The sequence below is a fragment of the Pipistrellus kuhlii genome, unplaced genomic scaffold, assembly GCF_014108245.1.
Source record: "Pipistrellus kuhlii isolate mPipKuh1 unplaced genomic scaffold, mPipKuh1.p scaffold_m20_p_7, whole genome shotgun sequence".
In the NCBI taxonomy this organism is placed as follows: domain Eukaryota; kingdom Metazoa; phylum Chordata; class Mammalia; order Chiroptera; family Vespertilionidae; genus Pipistrellus; species Pipistrellus kuhlii.
Genome location: NW_023425573.1, coordinates 19,777,568 through 19,797,969, shown reverse-complemented (window position 1 = coordinate 19,797,969; position 20,402 = coordinate 19,777,568). Strand labels below are relative to the sequence as shown.

The 20,402-nt window shown below is 43.2% G+C and overlaps 1 protein-coding gene across 3 annotated transcripts in view; it reads right to left on the bottom strand.

The window, feature by feature from the left end:
* The window catches only part of SGPP2 (sphingosine-1-phosphate phosphatase 2), an 80,267-nt gene that overhangs the window by 33,246 nt on the left and 26,619 nt on the right, over nucleotides 1–20,402 (bottom strand). For 2 of the 3 annotated variants that reach the window (XM_036420830.2, XM_045575643.1), the window contains one exon: nucleotides 7,531–7,689. The exons of the other annotated variant lie outside the window; for it this stretch is intronic. In XM_036420830.2, the coding sequence (XP_036276723.1) occupies nucleotides 7,531–7,689 (159 nt within the window). The remainder of the gene's footprint in view (nucleotides 1–7,530; nucleotides 7,690–20,402) is intronic. 3 annotated transcript variants of the gene reach the window in all.

Genomic DNA, 20,402 nt, shown 5'->3' with positions numbered 1-20,402 from the left:
TGAATACTTTTCAAGACTCATTAATCTCAAGCAAGAACCAACTTAACAAGCAGGGCCGTCTTTTGAAGTGAACGGTGGTAGTGGTTTAAACAGAGGATTAGGAGATAATCGCATTTCAAGTCATCTTTTGGCACTAAAATTGACCCCCGTCTGGGGGCTGTGAATTACAGGGAGGGGCGGGCTGTCTTGCTCTCTTCCCTCCCCGGGGCTCAGACTCCCTGTGACACAGCCAGGTGGCAGCCAGCCCACATCCAGAGAACACCACTGCACTGTGAGGTGTTATCGCAAGGTTCGCCTCTGAACCAATGTATAAGACTGTTGCATAAAATAACACCCTAGACTCTACCGCAGACAGACACGATCTAGCTGGTAAGCACGGCTCCCATGTGGATTTTAGGACTGCTTTGTCCCGCAGGTACCAGCTCGCTAGCTCTCAACCATTGGAACTGTGAAAGGTGTGAAATCCATCATTTTCAACTCGTGCTCTCCGACACCAGTTGGAAGAGCAGGAACCGAGGGACCTGCCAAAGGGAAATCTTTTGCCAGGATTCTGATGGTGGGAAAAAAAAAAAAAAAAAAAGGAATTTATATTTCCCAAGCATGAAGCATTTTCTAAAGTGTTCCTCCAATCGGGTAAAATACAAAACAGCAAACCACCTAACATTTATTAAGCAATGGATTAGATACACATTTCAAATGCACTGTCTGCTACTGAGGGGATTTACAACACTAGACAAAATAAGGAAAGCCATGTTAGCAAAAGGGACGCCATGCCTCCTCCTCCTCCTTTCCTTAATGTGATCCTGCCCAACGCTCACTCTTTTCCTTCATGGATGGGCCTCTCTGTTTTTTCTTTTTATTTTCTTCTTCTTTTTTTAATATAAATCTTTATTGTTGAAAGTATTACATACATCCCTTCCCCCCACTCCTCCATTGCCCTCTCCCACCCTGGAGGCCCTCTGTTAAGTGTTGCATAGCGAGCATATAGAGAAGGCTCATGACCACGTGACCAGCCCCCAAGGCTCCAAGGCTTCATTTTAAAGCCAGGGACACCCCAGGCCAGATCAGGAAGTGCCTTGAGTGGGCTTTCACCGCTAGGATTATAGTCCAAATCTCTTGATATTCCAACCTGGCCCACAGCTCCCTGTGGCAATTGTCTATCCTCATCCCCAACTCAGCTGTTTGGACCAAGTACAGCCATGTTATACACTGGCCCGAGATGAACGGAGTCATGCTACACATGAGCTGGGTCAGAGTGTCTTGGAAATCTGAACTGAAAGAGGGCTGGAAAGTCACCAGCTGGCAACAGGAGGTAAAGAAGCAGACACGTGGAGGGACAGCTTCCTGGCAGCAGACAACTGCTCCCTGGCATCAGTTTCTGGGTGGGTCTGGTTCTTACAGGATTCCTCGGAAGCTTGCAAAAATGCCCTCCTTCCTGAGCTAGCTGGAGTGGTGTTCATTTCTGGAAACCAAAGAACCAGTCACCACCTGTAAACACCAGCCAGTGTTCCTTTCATGGTATCACGGGGCCAGGAACCGCTAACCACACTTCACAGCTGCTGATGGAGGTGGAAGTGGGGCCCCACCCCCTGCCCATATGCACGCCTTGCTCCCAATCAGGCAGATCATCAAAAGCTGTGAATTAGTAGAAGAGAAACTCTCAGAAGCAGTCAGGGCCTTCAACACAATCAGTAAAACTGTAGGAGCAGTTTGGTTATATCAGTTATTGCAGTGTTTCCCAAACTTCTCTCATGATGAGAATCACCTGGTGGAGTTGTTAAACTACAGATTCCTGAATCCCAACTAAGAAGTGCTAAACTAGAATTTTTAGGAACATATAAAATTGTATACTTAACTTAGAGCACTAGTTGTGTAACTTAGAGCGCTGTTTGCTTTCAGTCCCCACATCATGTGTGTGAAAGTTCTCATTTTGAAGCTTCCTCTTGAGCTTTGTGTGTGGTTATTTTCAATCATTGGTAATTTAAACCATGAAAAAAATGGTATCTCGGTTTATTTCCACTAGTTGTGTACTAGTTAAGTATACAATTTTACCTATATGTTCCCAAAAATTCTAGTTTAGCACTTCTTAGTTGGGATAAGGAATCTGTAGTTTAACAACTCCACCAGGTGATTCTCATCATGAGAGAAGTTTGGGAAACACTGAGTTATTATAAAATAACCACACACAGGTTAGGATGCTGATGAATATATCTTTTGATGTTAGGATAAAAAATTTTTTTTTTTCTTTTAAAAATGGGAAAAAAGGACAGGAGAAACAAAAAAAAAAAAAAATGTTAACCTTACTGGAGTTCAGAGGACATGAACTAGGCTTAATAAGGGCTAGTTACTCCTGAGCAAGCTATTTATTATAAGGAAAAGCAGTTGGCCAGAAAGATTAAATGCCCAAAGACAGGATTCCCTAATTTAAATGCCTTAAAAAAACAAACAGGGAGACCACAAAGCGTAAGACAACAGGGAGTGAAGAGGTCTGTGCCTAAAGTGAACACACAGAATAAAAGCATGAAAATTCCATTTTAAATGACTTTCTTAGGGCACTGTTGATGATACCCTAAAGTCAAATACCGTTTCTCAAAGCCTTAAACTCTTAAAAATCTAATAAAGACAGATTGGCTCAGATAAGAAAAATCAATAGTTCGGTACCATTGGTGAAAAATCAATTAAAATATTAAAGTCCCTTTTAAAAGTACTCAAAGGCAGATGGACAATTCTCAAGAGTTAATACAAATGGCTAAAAATAAATCTGAAGAAGGTTTTCATCCTCACTAAAAATAAACAAAATGGAAATAAACCGAGATACCATTTTTTTTCATGGTTTAAATTACCAATGATTGAAAATAACCACACACAAAGCTCAAGAGGAAGCTTCAAAATGAGAACGTTCACACAGATAATGTGGGGACTGAAAGCAAACAACGCTCTAGGAAAATGGTTTTGCCATGAGTCATTGGCCATAGCGCTTCTACAATCCCAGGTGGCAGGAAAAGGCTTTCTCTCTTACGAACAAGCCCATCACTTCCCAGTGGATAATGTTTGTGCATGTTTTTGAGAATTTTTGTAAGAGTTTATTTGAGCCAAACTGACCTAATATTCCGGGGAGCAAGACCTCAAGTGCTCTGGATAATGTAATTTCATTTGGGTTTGGACAAGGCAAAGTTCAAAGACAAATTTGTGGCTCAACTTTGAATCAGCAAGTTACATTTAACTGTACACTAAGCCTTAATTTCTTATTCTATCTGTATTCCTCCTGATTTTTATTTTATGTACTGTTCCCATTTTCTTTTGGTACATCTCATCTTGAATACCATGAAATATCTACGAAAAGAGGCAGACTATAAACAAGTAAAATATAGGACAGAGAAAATGAGCCTCCTGAGGACCAATCATGTTATCAATATTTGTATTGCTCTTTTAAAAAGTGGAGAATAAAGTTATTTAGCCGAAAGTAAATTTGGCCTTATATTACAAAGCTAAATCCCATGCAGGTTCAATGAAAGTGCCTCTAATGTTTCTGGGATACAGCAATGCTATTTTAAAGCCTCTGTTTTAATTTTTGGTGGGACTAAAGGAAGTCAAGAGATCGCAACCACTCAGTTGAACTGAGGCTCTTCTGAAGCACTATCAACCATATTTTCTTAAGAGCATCTAATTAGATAACCCATCCCCCCACTTTTCTGTCCCAAAGTCTAAGATTCTATTGAATCCAACCAATGACAGGTTAACAACCTTGATAAATGACAGGTGACAGAAACAATGACTTGATTTGATGTCTTCCAGCATATTTAACAAAAGCTCACCTAAATTTTCTGAGAGAAATACCTTTGACCTGCCAAGAAAGGTATATAAAAGGCAATTATGTATAATACAGAGCTAATAAATGCCATACAGCCAACATGAACCACAGCCACAGCAGATAAGCAATAGAAGAGAACATTATGCACAACATTTTAATGTTTAAACTTTAGCTGGTACATCTGTTTGTGTGTGTGGGTTTTTTTTTGTTGTTGTTGTTTTTTAATGGACAGTGAATGCTCTTCATGTCATTTAGATGTTTTTCTAAGAAACAACCATGGTAGCCCTCTCTCTTTCTAGCACAAAAAGCCACTTGGTTACTTAATCCAATGTACTCCTGGGCAATGTAACCTTTAACCTTTCTACATGTCAGTTTTCTGATCTGTAAAATGGGCTGGCAATAACCCTCATCAGGATTGCTGGCAGGATAAATGAGGTAAAATATAAAAAGCACTATTACAGTGAAAGGCATATATACTAAGGGCTCAGCATTTCACATGGCTTATTATTATTTGAAGTATTACTGTCCTAATCTATAAAATGATGAAAATGATACTAACCCACTGTTATGAAGATTAAATATATTAACAAAACAAAACAAAAAAAGAAAATGAGCATAGATGCCAATAAAAGCTGTACTACATAGGGGAGAAATAATCGGGATTGTGATGAGAAAGCAGTTAGCAAATCATAAATTCTGCTAAACTATTTCAGACCGAATGTCACCACGAGTAGAACAAATGACTTTTAAAAGCAATAAAACATGTTGGGACTTCATCCAATGACAACTGTAAAATTAATATAAAATTTGACAAGAGGTTTGGCGCTCCTGAATGCAGCTGCCTTCCAAAGACTGTTGGGTGAGATTAGATGTTTCAAGTTACAAGACTTCAAACTCTGCCCCTTATGTAATTAACATTTCTTAATCCTCAGCCCTGGAGGAGGCAGCCACTCATTCAGGGATAACCCTTCCAGGAGAGAGGCTGCCTGTCTGTAGGAAGCCAACAAGAGCCTCAACCCGCTCCACCTCTCCTTCCCTTCCAGCCCCAACACCCCAGGAATTTCCCTTCCCTTTGTCCACCTTCAGCACACGGGCCAAGCCAAGCATTTCTCTTCATTATCTCTGCAGGGCAGAGGACCCTCCCTTCCTACCTGCTAGTTTCCCTCCCTCCCCTTCCATCTCTCCACATCTATTTTATCTCTGCCTTCTCCCCAGCCCCCCAGCACCCCCATGGCCCCCATTCTCTCCCCCAGGAACTGCCAGAATTACACACGCTGCCTCCCAGATGCAAATGAGCACACAGAACGTGTAATTCAATGGGTGCCTGGTGGACCTGGCCATGCACGCATTTTTAAAAGCAAGTCACAAGTCGCCAAAGCTCAGGACGAACCGCATACTCAAAGGTTAGGTGCTCTCCTTTTGCAGGCAAAGATTTTATTTGCTCACTCTCAATAAAAGGCTGGTAATTCTACCCCAAACAGGAAATCCTCTGCACACTTTGAAACGAGGGCTCCAAAGCGGAAAATAACAACCGATAATGACAATCGGAGAGGCCTGTGACCACTGCCTCCCGTCCCCTCGGGAAAGGTTCCCACCCTCATTGGAGGAGACAACTGGCCTTGAGCTGACCTTGCACATTGCAAGATATCCCCAGGTTATTACAAGTAATTAACATCATTTGCCCCACTCTACCTCCATAAAAGTTGGAGGGGGGGGGTACCTCAGAAAATAAATGACTGTAAGAAACTGAAGCACCTGGTCTTTCTAGCATTTCAGATCTTCAGAACAGAAGGAATGCTCCCCACCCCCAACTCCTCCGATGGCCGCCACTGCTCTGCAGGTACAGAAGCTGGACTCAGACAGGAAGGGGACAACTGCCCTGCCATTCACCTTGTGCAAGATGCCTATTCTAAGAGGATCATCCTTCTAGCCAGAAGCTGGATTTCACAGAAGGGCTGGCCAGGAGACTGGGAGAGGAAAGCTTGGCTTGCAGTTTTAGGCAGAAAAGGAGAAAACGGGGAACATCCGAGGCCAAATAATCCTAATGGCAAACCTAGCACCTTAGTGGTCCTTTAGGCTGGAGGCTTTAACCTAGCCCAGGCCTCATACGATTGGACTGCAAGTATTCTGTGTTCCGTTGGCATGTGATGCTTTTAAAGAAATGTAAGCCTAAAACTTAAAACGTGAAAAACAGATCTGGCAACTCCGGCCCATTTTCCCTTGTGGCAGTGACTGCAGGCACAGAGGACGGCTGCTCTCTGGGGCCGCAGGGGACTCACTGATTCCTCCCATCCTGGGCATCTCTCCCAATCCAGGACTTCACTGTTTTACTTCTTTCTCCTGCCTTTGAGGATATTTTAAGTTTATGGCTCCTGATCAAGATCACCCTAACTTGTTCTAGAAATGAAAAAAAAAAAAATGACTTAAGCTGAAATGGGTTTGGCTTAGTGAATAGAGCGCCAGCCTGTGCACTGAAAGGTCCCAGGTTCGATTCTGGTCAAGGGCATGTACCTTGGTTGCGGGCACATCCCCAGTGAGGGGTGCGCAGGAGGCAGCTGGTCGATGTTTCTCTCTCACCATGTTTCTAACTCTCTATTCCTCTCTGTAAAAAATCAGTAAAATGTATATTTAAAAAAATGACTTAAGATCACAGCGCTTCTCAGAGCAGAGTAGCTGCATGAGAACTCCAATTCCTTCACACCCACCCACCCACTCCTGAACCTTAGTTTTTGGAATCCTGAGTTAGGAAACCAGCCATGCTGGCATCCTTGTCCCTGAAGCTCCCTCTCCCCACTAAACAATGTTCGACCTTAGAATTCGTTGACCTTGTTGACCCCTTTGCCTTCATGGACTAGTCACTATGAGTTATCATGTTCTCAAGTATCAGGCCCTGAGCTCTGTGCATACTCTGGACGTTTTCATAATGCTTCTGGGAGATGTGCAGTAGCAACACCATTATGTTGATGAGACAGGTTGCAGACAAGGGCACCCAGACAAGTGCAGCGGTAGAGCTGCCCTTGAACCCAGGCCTTTCGGATCCCAAAGCCTGTACCTGGCAGCAGGCCTTGCTGCCTTGCAAATATCATCATCTTTCCCAATAACAGTAATAATAAAAATAGAACTTATTTGGTCTTAAAAAAAGTTAAACAATAGGATCCTGAGTAAAACATCAGAAAGGGGCTCCATCTCTCTAGCTGGAACTGTCGCTGAGTTTCTGTGTCTATGTCAGCTGCCCCCACTACACGAGAAGTCCCTCAGGAAGGTGCCCTGCCTTATATGCTTTTGTCTCTCCGCTATTTATAGAGTATTGCTTAATACCACTTGGAGTTAATAGTCAACAACTTCCATGTTCTATTTTTTTATCCAATTTTACTAAAATGGGCCTCTTAAGAGAATGCATTTTATGGCCCCTCTGGGTTCTCAAAAAGTCCTGTCTTCTCCACACATCACTTCTCTTCTTGTCTAGTTTTAGTTACCCACAGGAAAGTGGACAGTCCATTACACAAAACCTACAGGTATTTTTCTTTTTGCAAACAAAACAAGTTGTGTTCACAGCACTTTAATTTTTCCTATTGTTTTCCCAAAGTAAGCCAGGCAAACTTTCAGCTCTTAAAAAAAAAAGAAAAAAAAAAAAAGAACATATATGCAAAGTACTTTGATGCCAAGGCAGGTAATTGTTGCAGAAGTAGTAGCAATCTGTAAGTAATAGTAATACTTACAACCCATATGATGACCAGTCTTCTGGATAAAAAAGAATCAATATTCCAGTGAGTGAATGGAAGAAATGTGATGTAGAACACTTCTTGACCCAAAGCAGCTGAAAATCTGAATAGGTAGTAGTAGAAATAATTCTTCACAATGTATTTCTCTACATAAGCCTGAAAAACAAAAGTTAGAAGACCGTGAGTTCATTGAACATGCCACTAGAGGACAAACTTTGAAACCTCTTTCTAAAACTCTCGGGTTTTAGTTGCCATGGTGTTGCCTCCCCTCTCATGATGTCATTATGGCATTACCACCATCAATGGACATAGTTGTTGAACATCTATCAACCCAATTTGTCCACACAATCATAGAAAAAGTTAGCTCTTCATCAAATTAACTGAATAACACCCAAGACAGAAATATCAGGGAAGACAGGACTTTGAAAAAGAAATAGGGGCCATTGAAGGGGGTCAATTGGGGAAAAAGGAAGATAGCTGTAATACTTTCAACAATAAAGATCCAGTTAATTAAAAAGGAAATAGAAGAAGTTATAAACAGATGGAAGACCATACAGTGTTCACAGATTGGAAGAATTAGCAGCATTAAAATGTCCCTACTACTCAAAGCAATCTTTATATTAAATGCAATCCCTATTACAATAGTTTACCTTTTAAATGAGACAAAGAAGATTAACCCACTACAATGATGGTGCAAAAAAAAGCAGTAAATATACACAGAGTCTGTTAATATACAGTCTCATTTCCCTTCTTATCCTGAAGTAGGCAGGAAAAAAAAGACTTTAGGGGGTTAAAACCGGAATAAGCAATCTATTCAAAATATGGTGAACAACTTTAAATTATAGTTTATTTTTGATGAGCTAAAAAATAAAACCTGCTATTTATAGTAGTCATAGACTTTATAAAATCAAAGGAAAACACCAATGGGGAGGAAAAGAGGCAACCCAACCACAGGGGCAACTATGCCAACACCCTTGTAGGTCTGGATTTTCTGTTTGTAATACAGAAGTTCTGAGGTTTTTGAATCCTGGGGAAATTCAGAGAATAAGTTGTCTGTATTTGTTCTGCACATACTCATTCTGTACCTACGATGGCCTGGAGCCTGTGCTGGGTGTGAAGAAGATTCCGATGAGTCAAGCATGACCCCTGGGTTCAAGGAGCTCTTTTCTGGTGGGAGAGAGGGAGGGAGCCAAAGTGTATAATAATTTGGGGCAGTGACTTTTTGAAGGACCCATGTTGTGCTTGACGCCTTGAAAAGGGCCAAGAGAGAATATATGATATACTTAAGGAATAAAATAAACTAAAAAGACGACCTTGGAAATTGAAAGAATATAACTATATTTGACGCTCTTGGCTGCCTACCAAGTATGCATTTCTTTCTCTCAGAGGTTCCTGATTTTATTCCAGCATCTCTACCTCCCCCACAGAGCCCTATGACGCAGGGGAAGCTGACACTGCTCTCAGCTCAAGGTGTATCTGGATTTGTTTCAACCAGTCACAGAAAGTTCAAGAATTCAGCCTCAACCTGAGCAATGCATGGTACTACCTTGGAGAAAGTTACTGGTCAGGGATGAGCACATACTGCAAGCTACACGTTCATCTCTCTCAGGATGAACTTTAACTTCTAAGTGAATTCAAATGAGAGAGAATGGCAATAGGTCCACCCTAAACAGGAGAGATGAGAGAGTTCAAAGTGAATGAAATAAGGAAGTGTGTAGTTTCATTTATCTGCCAAGATAATATAATTACTGGATTGGCAAAGCAAGAACAAGGAACTGTGAACCAATAACTAAGTGAAAAACTCCTCTATCATCAAATCTGAGGACTAATCTCTGCCAGTTCCATTTTATAAATGTGCATCCAATGGGCCTGACCTTCAGGCAAACCCTGGAAAGAGCCCTCACAGCATACAAATTACTTTAACCTGCCAGCTTCCAGGTACACCTGGTTATCTGTCCTGCACTGAACCTTTTTGCCAAACTCTGACAAGGGTCAAACCCCTCTCTCGTGTCATTTCATGGTTTTTCAAGTGCTATTGACATTCTAAGTACTCAGTGACAACCATTTCCCTACCCTAGAGATTTACCTGAGGCCAAGTTCAATATCTTAATCCTAGTAAATAATTGAAAAGACCCTCAGCGATGACAGCAAACTGCTCTAGTGTTCCAAGTACTATCTTTAGATGGGCTTTTTACAACTCTCAGGTCTCTATTTTTTTTTTTTGGGGGGGAGGAGGGGGGAGAACAAAGTGTGATTGCTGTCTCCCAATGCCATCCTGCTTTTTTGGTCATAAGTTCCTCAAATGCACATTCTTCTAAAGTGGGGTTTCCAGTAACTTAACCTGTAGGTCAGAGAAGAGCTGCTCTATTTTGCCTTTACCAGGGTATTCTGTGTTCTCTGCAAGGCTGCCTTTGATGCATAAACAGATCAGGAGAGAGGGGGCACTACAGACTCGTTGCATGGGGAGAGAAAGAACACAGAGAATATATAACTTCTTCACTTGGCTCTGTTCTGAACACCTGAGCAGCATTTTATTTCCAAACACACACCAGAGTCCCAAATGCAAAGGACGGACGGCCAGGTCAGCGCCACTGACGTGCTCAGGGCTGACGCAGACAGCAGACTGAGCTTCCCGAGGAGGAAAACAAGAGATCGTTTTTAGCCCAAACAATGTGTGACCTTGAGAAGTCAATTCATCCTTCGGAACTGCAGCGGCCTCAGCTGCAAAGGAAAGAGTAGCACTAGTAGAGCATTCATCTTATATAAAAACTGCTGTTTGAAATTTTAACCCTGCTATTTGGCTTCTGTAAATGCTTGCTTGCTTAAATAATAAGGAAAATAAGACGACTACTGCTTCAGAGAGGCCATTAAACCTTCCTGGAACGAAGTTATCAGTGCTGGCACCAGGCCAGGCCTTTGGTGGAGGTCTCAAGGCCCCAGCACATAGAGGCTCTATAAGAACTTGCAAAGGGGGCTGGAAACACCCCATATTTGGGAGACAAGATAAAAACATAAATAGGGAAAGTTCCTCCATGTTGGGGCCCAGAATTGGAGAGACATTTTCCTCTGTGCCTGCATGTAATAATAATAAAAAATGTAACCTCAATCTCTCTAAGGTTGCTTAGTTCTTCTCCGGTTTTCTGTAACACTGGTTGCTTTTTAGTACACAGAATGTTTTAAAGCAGGGAAAAGCCCCTTAAGTAAAATGGTACTCAGGACCCATTAGATAAAATAGTAAGACTGGAAGCCTTATTTTACTCCTCATTTTTAACCAGTACTAACTGGTTAAAAGTGAGGAGGGCCCCAGGGAACCCCTACTTCAGCCCAGACCACATCCAGTCCCCCAATCCTCCTCTGGAATAGCTCCTCAGAGCAGGTCAGTAATCAGTTTGGAAACCACTGACCTTGGTCTCTGCCAGATCTCACGTACAATCTTCCTAGAGTTTACCCTTGGCCCCGAGGACACAGGCTATAGATATTCCAGACTTAAACTCTGGACCAAAAGTCATTGCAAGGTCTTATAACTCATTCCATTTGTTCAGGTTAGAGCTGTAAACATAAGTATTTTTCCAAAGGTCAAGTTTGAGATACTCCTGACTCTCCACAGAGCCAGAGGAGTTCAGGTCTGGGAGGACATCTGCAGCTCTAAGCAGTTTTCTCTAATTGGAAGCAGGAGAGAGAGAGCTCATTCTCAGGCCGAGAGAAACCCGATTATAGAGATCCAGCTATATACACACACCATCTTACTGAAAAATAATCCCAAGACCCAAAGCTCTTCGTTGGAACAAACCAAACAGCCATGCTCCATTCACAAGGCTTTGCTTAGAGAAGCTTCAGAGACGGAAAGAAGCCAGTGAGTACAGTGAAGTGACCGGGAGCACAGAGATGCCAGGAGGAGGGACGCCTCAGAGTCCGAGGTAGGGAACAAAGACTCTGGAAGCAATGCGTCTCAGACCGAATCCGGGCTGCCCACCACTTACTGTCTGAATAATCTCAGCAATGCCTCAGTCTCCCAGCGCTTCAGTTTCCCCTTTGGAGAATGTACACAACACTAGTACATACCACACTGGCGTGTTGGGAAGCTCAAGTCAGACACTGTTGATGGTGTGTTCAAAGCACCCAGTTCAGAGCCCAGCAGAGAAACGTCTCAGGGAGACCTCTCTGTTGGCTGCAACCCCAGCAGTGAGGATTTCCAGGAAGTGCTTCTCTGTGGAATGTGCTTTGAATCACCTGGCTCTTGTTAAAATGCAGGCTTTGACGCAGTTCACCTGAGGCACGGCTAATAGTTCTGAGTTCCCAGGTGATGCTCATGCTGCCAATTTTCAGCCCACGGGCAGCACACTGAGTAGCAGGGATCCAACCCTCCAGTGAAGGGTTTTGTTTTTAACACAAAAGCTGGTGTCTGATTTGATCCTTAGCATTAGAGGAAGCCTCAATGGGAATTTAAGAGTTAGAGACTGTGAGCAAAGCAACAAGTAGAAATGATGGTGACAAAGCAGAAGGGAACAGTTAGTGAGTCCCAGGCAGGAGCCTGCTAGTAAAATAGTCCAAATGCAGGAACACAGCCCACACAAGCACCTCCGCCACCGAAGGTACTAAACGTTAGTAACTAAAGGGAAGGGCACAGGTGGACAGGCCCAGCCGAAACCGCAGCTGGAGCAAGCGAGCAACTGACAACACAGAAAGCACTAAGCCATCTCCCACTCGTTGAATATGAGGATTTTGCATAAATTCCTGGGTGATGAATAACAAATTAGTTAGGATTCATGAACCTTAAAAAACACAGGCAAACAAACCTCATTTCTTAAAAAGGGCTTTTGCTCGGAGACTCTGACTGTGATCGGGAACATTTGTCCTTGTGTTCTTGGCTAAAATGTAGGTGGCCAATTAAAATGTGCGTGTGCATGTGCGTGTGTGTGTGTGTGTGTGTGTGTGTGTGTAAACTGAAAGTATCCCATTAAGATGGGTGGCTTTGGAAGTGCTAAAGCATTATTTTTATTAACCCAACCTGGTAAATTGTCATTGATAGCTGCATCTGCAATAATATTCTTTCAACCTACATACTCATTCTCATCCACTCTCACTTGCCCAGGGCCTTTTTTCAAGGCAGACAACATCATCATGTGCTTGGGATTGTGGGAGAATGGAGATATCAACGGATGAGCTCCAGAATGACAATTATTTATGGAGTCCGGTGTCTGCCCAGAAAAAAACACCACCCATGGTCAAGGGAATGTTCCAAAAGACATAGGATTCAGGACTAAAACTAGGCATTGCCTTGCCTTCTGACTCTCATACTCTGCATATATTCAGCCAGAATTTCTCATCTAGAGTCTAAGTGCATATCTAAGGAACTTGATTTCTCTTTCAATAGAGTCAATAGAGGTTTTGGTTCTGCTACTTCTCCCTGAAAGAATAGGCTTTGGTGCACATGCCATCACACACCACAGAGATGGGATATTTGTAAAATAATCACTCTTTCCTAGCTATTATATACTGTTAACATACTAAGTACACATGAAGAAATGCCCCAAATTTTTAAAAAATTTAAAATGGCAGCTGAAACTGGTTTGGCTCAGTGGATAGAGCGTCGGCTTGCAAACTAAAGGGTCCCAGGTTCTATTCTGATCAAGGGCACGTACCTTGGTTGTGGGCACATCCCATGTGGGGAGTGTGCAGGAGGCAGCTGATCAATGTTTCTCTCTCATCGATGTTTCTAGCTCTCTATCCTTCTCTCTTCCTCTTTGTAAAAAATCAATAAAATGTGTCAAAAAAATTTTTTTTAAATGACAAATCTTAGGGACCGTGTCTATGTAGACCATTCATTCATTGCTACACTTTAGTGATGGCAGATTATTTATTAATATGCTCCCCTTACTTTAAATTACTCTTTTTAAAAATAGATTTTTTTTACTGATTTCAGAGAGAGAGTAAGAGAGAGGGAGAGACACATTGATTGGCTAACACCTGCACACCCCCTACTGGGGATCGAGCCCACAACTTGGGCCTGGGACTTGACTGGAAATCAAACAAGCAACCTCTTGGTGCACAGGACGACACTCAACCAACTGAGCCACACCAGCCGGGCCTACTCTTATTTTTTGTTTAAGTTTAGGAAACGAAGACTTTTCAATCTATAAAGAAAATTAAATGATGATCACTTAGGAAGCCTAAGAAAGATTGACAGTGTCCCTTGAAGGGAAACACGAGGAACGAGACTGTGCAAGGGTTTCTTCTTTCATCTTCACGTCCAGATAGAATTACAGGCTGTGAGCTCACTGACGTCAGGATGGCGAGACTGAAAGTCAATAAAATGAAAGGACAAGTTTTTCAAATAAGAGCTTGAAAGGGAACTTCACATCAATCACTTTCATCTGCTCAGTTGGCATTTGTCGAGATCCCTCAGCCTGTGTCCAAGAATAAGATGGAGGGGGACAACCCATCAGAGTTCAGCTCATCCTCGAGACATCTGACATCTTTTTCTTTTCCTCAACTCTTGTACTGGCGCCATCAGAAAGGGTGAACCAGGATTATGAATTGTGAAATTCTCGAAATTGCGGGAGTGATCCTTGGTGGCAACGAAGCTCCACTTGAACCTAGAAACAAGTCTTACAACCGGACAAAATGCTGCCTGGTCATGACTTGGAGAACTCTGTGCCCGAAGCACACAGTGTTCGCTTAGAAAGCGAGTCTGTGAATGGGCAGGGGGAAGGTAGGACAGCGGTTTGCAGAAACTAGAGTGAAGGCTTCTGCTAGAAGAATCTCCTCCACAGACAAGAGCAGCAGGAGTCCACACAAAGAAAAATAACCATTACTCTTTTTAAGGGGGGTGGGGGAGGAGGGAGAATCAGCTGTCATTTAAATTCCCCAAATGTCTTAAGAACGTAACTGTTTTTCAAAACATTTGGATCCACTAAAACCTGAAACACATTGTGCAAAACATTCTTCCATTTAATTGTTAAGCCCTTGTGTGTTTCGGGGGGATTTTTGCCGCAGATGTTTCTGATTCATTTATATTAACTTATCAAGATGACATTTGGAAGAGCTAAAGGATGCTCAAGAAGGAGTCTTGTAAACTTGTGTTCATTAGTTTTAATCCAGGAATTCCACCTCCTGCCCCAACACACACACTCAGAATTCAGAACTTGGAAGGCTCGGTTCAGTTCCACTTTAACCCGGCAGCATGAAGTCATCCATCCCTAAATCCCTAAAAACAAAACAAAACACCCACACACCTTTTCCTAAAGCATTAAAAGGCACCAATACCAAATGGGTGAAGAAGGCCCAAAGGTACAAACACCTAATTATAAAATAAATGTCATGGGATGTAATGTACAGCATGGTGACCATGTACAACGCTGCTTTACATATTCAGAAGATGCTAAATGTAAAAATTTTCAACAACAGAAAAATTCTATAGCTACATAGGGTGACAAAAGTTAACTTAGCGTGATTGCTTTGCTGTATATATGACTATTGCAGTCATAGCAAACTCATTAGTCAACAGAGCCAAATATCAACAGTACAATGATTGAAAATTTTTTTTGAGAACCACATTTTTTTAAACTTAAACTTCTTCTAATGCCACTTCTTCAAAATAGACTTTGCCCAGGCCATGGTATTTTGTGGAAGAGCCACACTCAAGGGGTCAAAGAGCCGCATGTGGCACATGAGCTGCAGTTTGCCAACCACGGAACTATTGGATCATTATGTTGAACACTTGGAACTAATATAATGATAGGTCAATTATAGCTAAACAACAACAAAAATGTTTAAACTTTTAAAAAAGCTTCCCTTAAAAAGTAAGAAAGCTATTTGGGTATGTATAAGGTGTTTCTCTTGATCATTTTTATGTATACAAAGATTTAAAAATCAACATTGAAATCAGATAAAAATAAAGCTCAAGTCTGGCTAGTTTGTCACTGAAGTTGAGACAAGTTTACCTAAAGGCTTTCCTACTTCCATCTTTCTGCCTTATGTGGGCGAAGTGGGCACAGATTTTTTTTTGGCATGTTGTTCTCTTTATCCAAGACTGTCATGTTTGTAGGTGTGTGCATACCTGGAGAACAAAGTTGAAGCAAAACATTATCTTCCTGTCACCCCTCCCACTTCTTTCTTTTCTTTCTTTCTTCCTTTCTTTCTTTCTTTCTTTCTTCTTTTCTTTCTTTCTTTCTTCTTTCTTCTAATTTTTTTTTGTTAATCCTCATCTGAGGATATATTCCTATTGATTTTTTTTTTTTTTAAGAGAGCGAGAGTGTGGAAGAGAGAGGGAAAGACAGAGAGAAACACTGATGTGAGACAAACACATCGATTGGTTGTCCCTTTGTCTGGGAATCAAACCTGGGACCCTTTGATCCATAGGATGACACTCTATCCACTGAGTCAAACCACCTAAGGCCCCTCCCACCTCTTACATCCAGCTTTCCTGGGACCCTTCAGTCCTTGGAGCTCTCAAAGAATCCAAGATGGGAAAGAGTACTTGGGAATGATTTTTCTTTCTTGATAGGCAACTCTCCAACACACACACATCCAGGGAGAGCCACGCAGGGAAAGCTGGGACAGAGGGAAGGGGGAGGATCTTTTTCGGAGAAGGTCTCCCTCCCTCCACACTCCTAAAGCTGGGGAGTGCCATCCATTTTCATCATATTTTCAAACCATCTGAAGGCCAGCTCTGGGGAAGTTTAAAGCCACTCGTCACAAAATAAACTTAGGAAAAGGCTTTGAAATTGTGTGCACAAACATAAAAGGACGCTAAGAAGAGAGCCAGGCTAAGTAAGAACAATGGTGCTCCCCACCCAGCCTGTCCCTGGCACACTCTGATTTCTTTGTACCTATGAATGCTGGATTTTTGGTTGTTGATGTTCTCTTTTTTCACTTTTGATTTTTTGGGTTAAATGTGTGGGTTTTTATGTTATTTTTCCCCCCTGATTCTCTGATTAGTATTTAGTGTGTATTTTTTTTTCTGATAAACACATTTCATTCTAGAACATTTGGGAGTTCAAACACTATGTAAAAACAAAGCAAAACTTTCCTGTGACCCCACCCCTGCATCTCAACCCCTTTGAACAGATCCACTGATCTTTTTCCTGTGCATAAGTGAGAGTGTGTGTGCTGGCCTATATTTTAATCAAGTTGAGATGCCACTAAATTTTAAATGTCTAAGTGTGATTCTATAGTCTGCCAGTCTTGGGTCCAAACAGATGTACTGGGCGAGTATTTCCTTAGGTCCCTAAATGTTATTTTAGATCATGATTTTGGTCAAGCTGAACTGTTTAAATTTTTGCTCCCCCTTCATTGCGCTCCACTCGCACACGCTCGGATTCCTAGGCAGATCCCAGACCAGGATGGCAAACACGATCTGCTAGGGGCTCCTGGAGGCGCCATTCCCGGACCCTCTTCTGCCTCGCTCACTCCTTAACCTGAGCAAGTGAACATCCACACTGACAACACTTCCTGGGGCCACCTGTTTCCATTTTATTGCTGTTTGTTTGTTTTGTTTCCTAAGGACCTAAAGTCTTTTTTTTTTTTTTAATTGGTTTCAGAGGAAGAGAGAGTGAAAGATAGAAACATCAACGATGAGAAGCATTGATAGGCTGCCTCAAGCATGCCCCCTACTGGGGATCCAGCCCGCAACCCAGGCATGTGCCCTTGAATGGAATCAAACCCGGGACCCTTCAGTCCGCAGGCCGACGCTCAATCCACTGAGTCAAACCAGCTACGGCAGGACCTGAAGTCTTTTTACCAGATTTTGCAAAAGTTACACTTTAAGTGCGCCCAGGGCCACCGCTCAGAACCCACTGCTGAAGAAATAAAGAATCACCTGGGGGCGGCCCGACAGGCACTGTGCTGAAGTGTGTTCGTGTGTGTGTTCCAAAAAGGTAAAACCAGGTCTTCCACGGCTGTGATAAACCTGAGGTTGTTATGTGACCCAGAACCCTCCTTCACCAGCTCCAGCTACCACTGGCTGAGACAAATGGATACACATGGGTCTGGGTGTCTTCTAGCTAGCCTTGGATCCAAACAGATCTACTGGGGCAACTCTGGGGAAGTTTGAACATCCTCACCTGTGCAGGGGGTGTGTCCTCACCAGCTCCCTTGCAGAGGCATTAGAAAGATAAAATGAAATCGCTTGTATAAACTACACTGTACATGCTCAATAAATGATAGTTGTGTTTACAATATTTTTTAAACAGTGTAAATAATAAGAAAATGTCAGAAGTATCCAGTTATAGTGGAACACAGAAGATGGAAAGAAGATGAAAATTAAAATCCCCCACAAAGACATCCTAGAGAGGCAGGTGAGCCATCCTGGAGAGATGCCTGGCACTGTGATAGAAAGAGGAAGGAAGAGAGACTACCCTGAAGGGAACAGTATGAGGAGAGGACGGCAGCAACAAGGCGCATGTTCCTGGAACAGCCCACAGCTGCAGCTACAGTGTAAGTGTGGGCACAAGGCTGGCAGGAAAAGCAGAGCTGGAGGAGTCCTGGAGGCCGTGACCAGGAGGTTGGGCTTACCCTGCAGGCAATGGGGAGCCAGTGAGAGTTGGACCAGGAAATGACAAGAGCAGAGGTGTGGTCTACATGGCCCACCGTGCTTGCAATCTTGTCCCTTCTCAGCGATTTCTTATCTTTCTCAGAGTCAGATGTGCCAAAGAAGAGGTCCCAGGCAGGCTACAACATGCCCAGGAACCACCTCCTACGCTGTGCTCACAGAGGGTTTCACACACTGGCCTCTGCCATAGGCAGACCAGCAGGAGCCTCTGTGCTCCGTGTCACGTCTGAAGTAAAAGCTGGATCCTCTGAGAGTCTCCGCGGGCCATCAAGAAAGATGAAGAAAGAGTGCTTTCTGGTTCTGGTCTTGGCTTTGTCATGTGGGATCTGATGATACAGTCATTTAGCAAGAAACCACAGAAACAAAAACAATTTGATGAAACCAGAAGAAAGCGAGCCCATGTGCAGACTGGGACCGAATACCACAGGCTGTGCAGGCACCCAGCCTGACAGACCCCCAGGCTCTGGGTCTCAGCTGAGCTCTGTCTCCCAGGGCCCCACGTTCAGCTGCCTCCTCCCTAAACAGGGACCGCGGTCCCTCCATGGTAGGACACGGAACGCACTGAAACACCAGCGTGTGGGAAATGTGTTCAGATTTATTTTCATGGAACACAGTTTCCAGAAAGTGCTGTGTGACCAGAACTGATGCCCCTGATGGGTCAAAGACAGTCAGAGAAACGTGGGTTTGGAGCCTTGATAAGAAAGGGAACCAGACCAAGTTAAACAACCTGTGGCAACCGCCTGCCTATGCGGACGACGAGTCCGGGAAGCTCAGGTTTGAAGACTAGAGAAGACGAAATGAAGTTTGGGGTCCTCACAGCCCTAATTCCAGAAGGGTAGGCAGAAGTCCACGTGCGCAAAACTCCTGCCACAGCCTCATGTACCTGCACACAAACACACACACATGCAAATGCACACACACACAACACACACACACGCACGCACACACACAATGCACCTACACATATACATGCACACACTTCCTTCCCATCCTGCATCCCATGCTATGACGACAACCTGCAACACTAAGCCAGTTGAAATCTCAAGTCCTGACACACTGTCTGCAACGAGGCTGCTCTGGTTAAAACAATGGCTTCAGCACCACCTATGTCCTTCAAGTGTGGTCCCTGGGCCCACAGCATGGGCAGCACTTGTTTGAAATTCAGACTCCCAGACCTGCGGAGTCCCTGGAAATTTTAGCTCCATTCACATGCACGTTAAAGTTTGAGAAGTGCAATTGACATTCATGGAGAAAAGGGATGGAATATTTGATTGGGTAAGATTTTACTATTCTCTCTGGGCCTATGCACATGTCAAAGGGAAAACTTCTGGAGAAGCGCAGAAGCCCCAGTGGGAACAGGCAAACCCAGGGAGGCAGGAAGCAGACTAGGGGTTTCTCTTTGGGGTGATGGAAATGCTCTAAAATGGATTGTGGTGAAGGCTGCACAGCTCTGTAAATGTACAATACTGAAAACCAGCAACGTCGGTGAATTGCATGGTGCATGAATTATATCTCAGTAACACTTAAAAATATAAGTAAAAGCACTCAGGAGCCTTGGAAACAGCAAATTGGTAACTTCCGAGTTCGACTACAAAAAAGACACCTATGGAACCAGATCGTGAAGGGTAGCTCCACTAGGAGACTGCTCTTTTGTCCCAGCTTGATGAGTTTCTTTCAGCACAGAAACACTGAAATGGTCACTGGTCTTAAAACATGCCCTTAGACCTAAGCCATCAGGGTCCATGCCCCGACTTCATGATGTAGACACCTCATTCTGATCTCCTCCAACACTGTGCTTCCACACTAAGCAAGGGAAGATATGCAGTCTTCTAGAACATTCTCCAGGCACCACACCTGGGACCCCAGCCTGCATCCAGGCCCCATGGAGGTCTCTTCTCCAGTTCTGTCCTCCCTAGTGTGGATGATGGCACCGGTGTGCACCCCTCCAGCCCCAGGGCTGGCCCCAGCACAGGGAGTCCTTTGCTCAGTCCCCAATAGGTGACAGGCTGGTGCCCTGACTTTGCTGCCTTCCAGCTGGCACTCTGGGGTGTCTGAGAAATCTAAACTCGAACCTAGCTTTCTGGATCACATAAGGATATGTATGTCAAGTCAGAAATTCAAAACTATATATTTAATGCTTTCTTGTCTTAATGAATAACTTTAAAATACTTTGTCCTATGGAATCTCTAGCTCCATTTCTGCATTTGCCCTAAAACCCTAAAGTTTTAGACATCGATAATTTTTTCTTCTAAGTTTATTTAGCACTTAGTGAATATTTTTGGTCTTCTCCCCAATGTGTTATATTTTATAGGTAAAT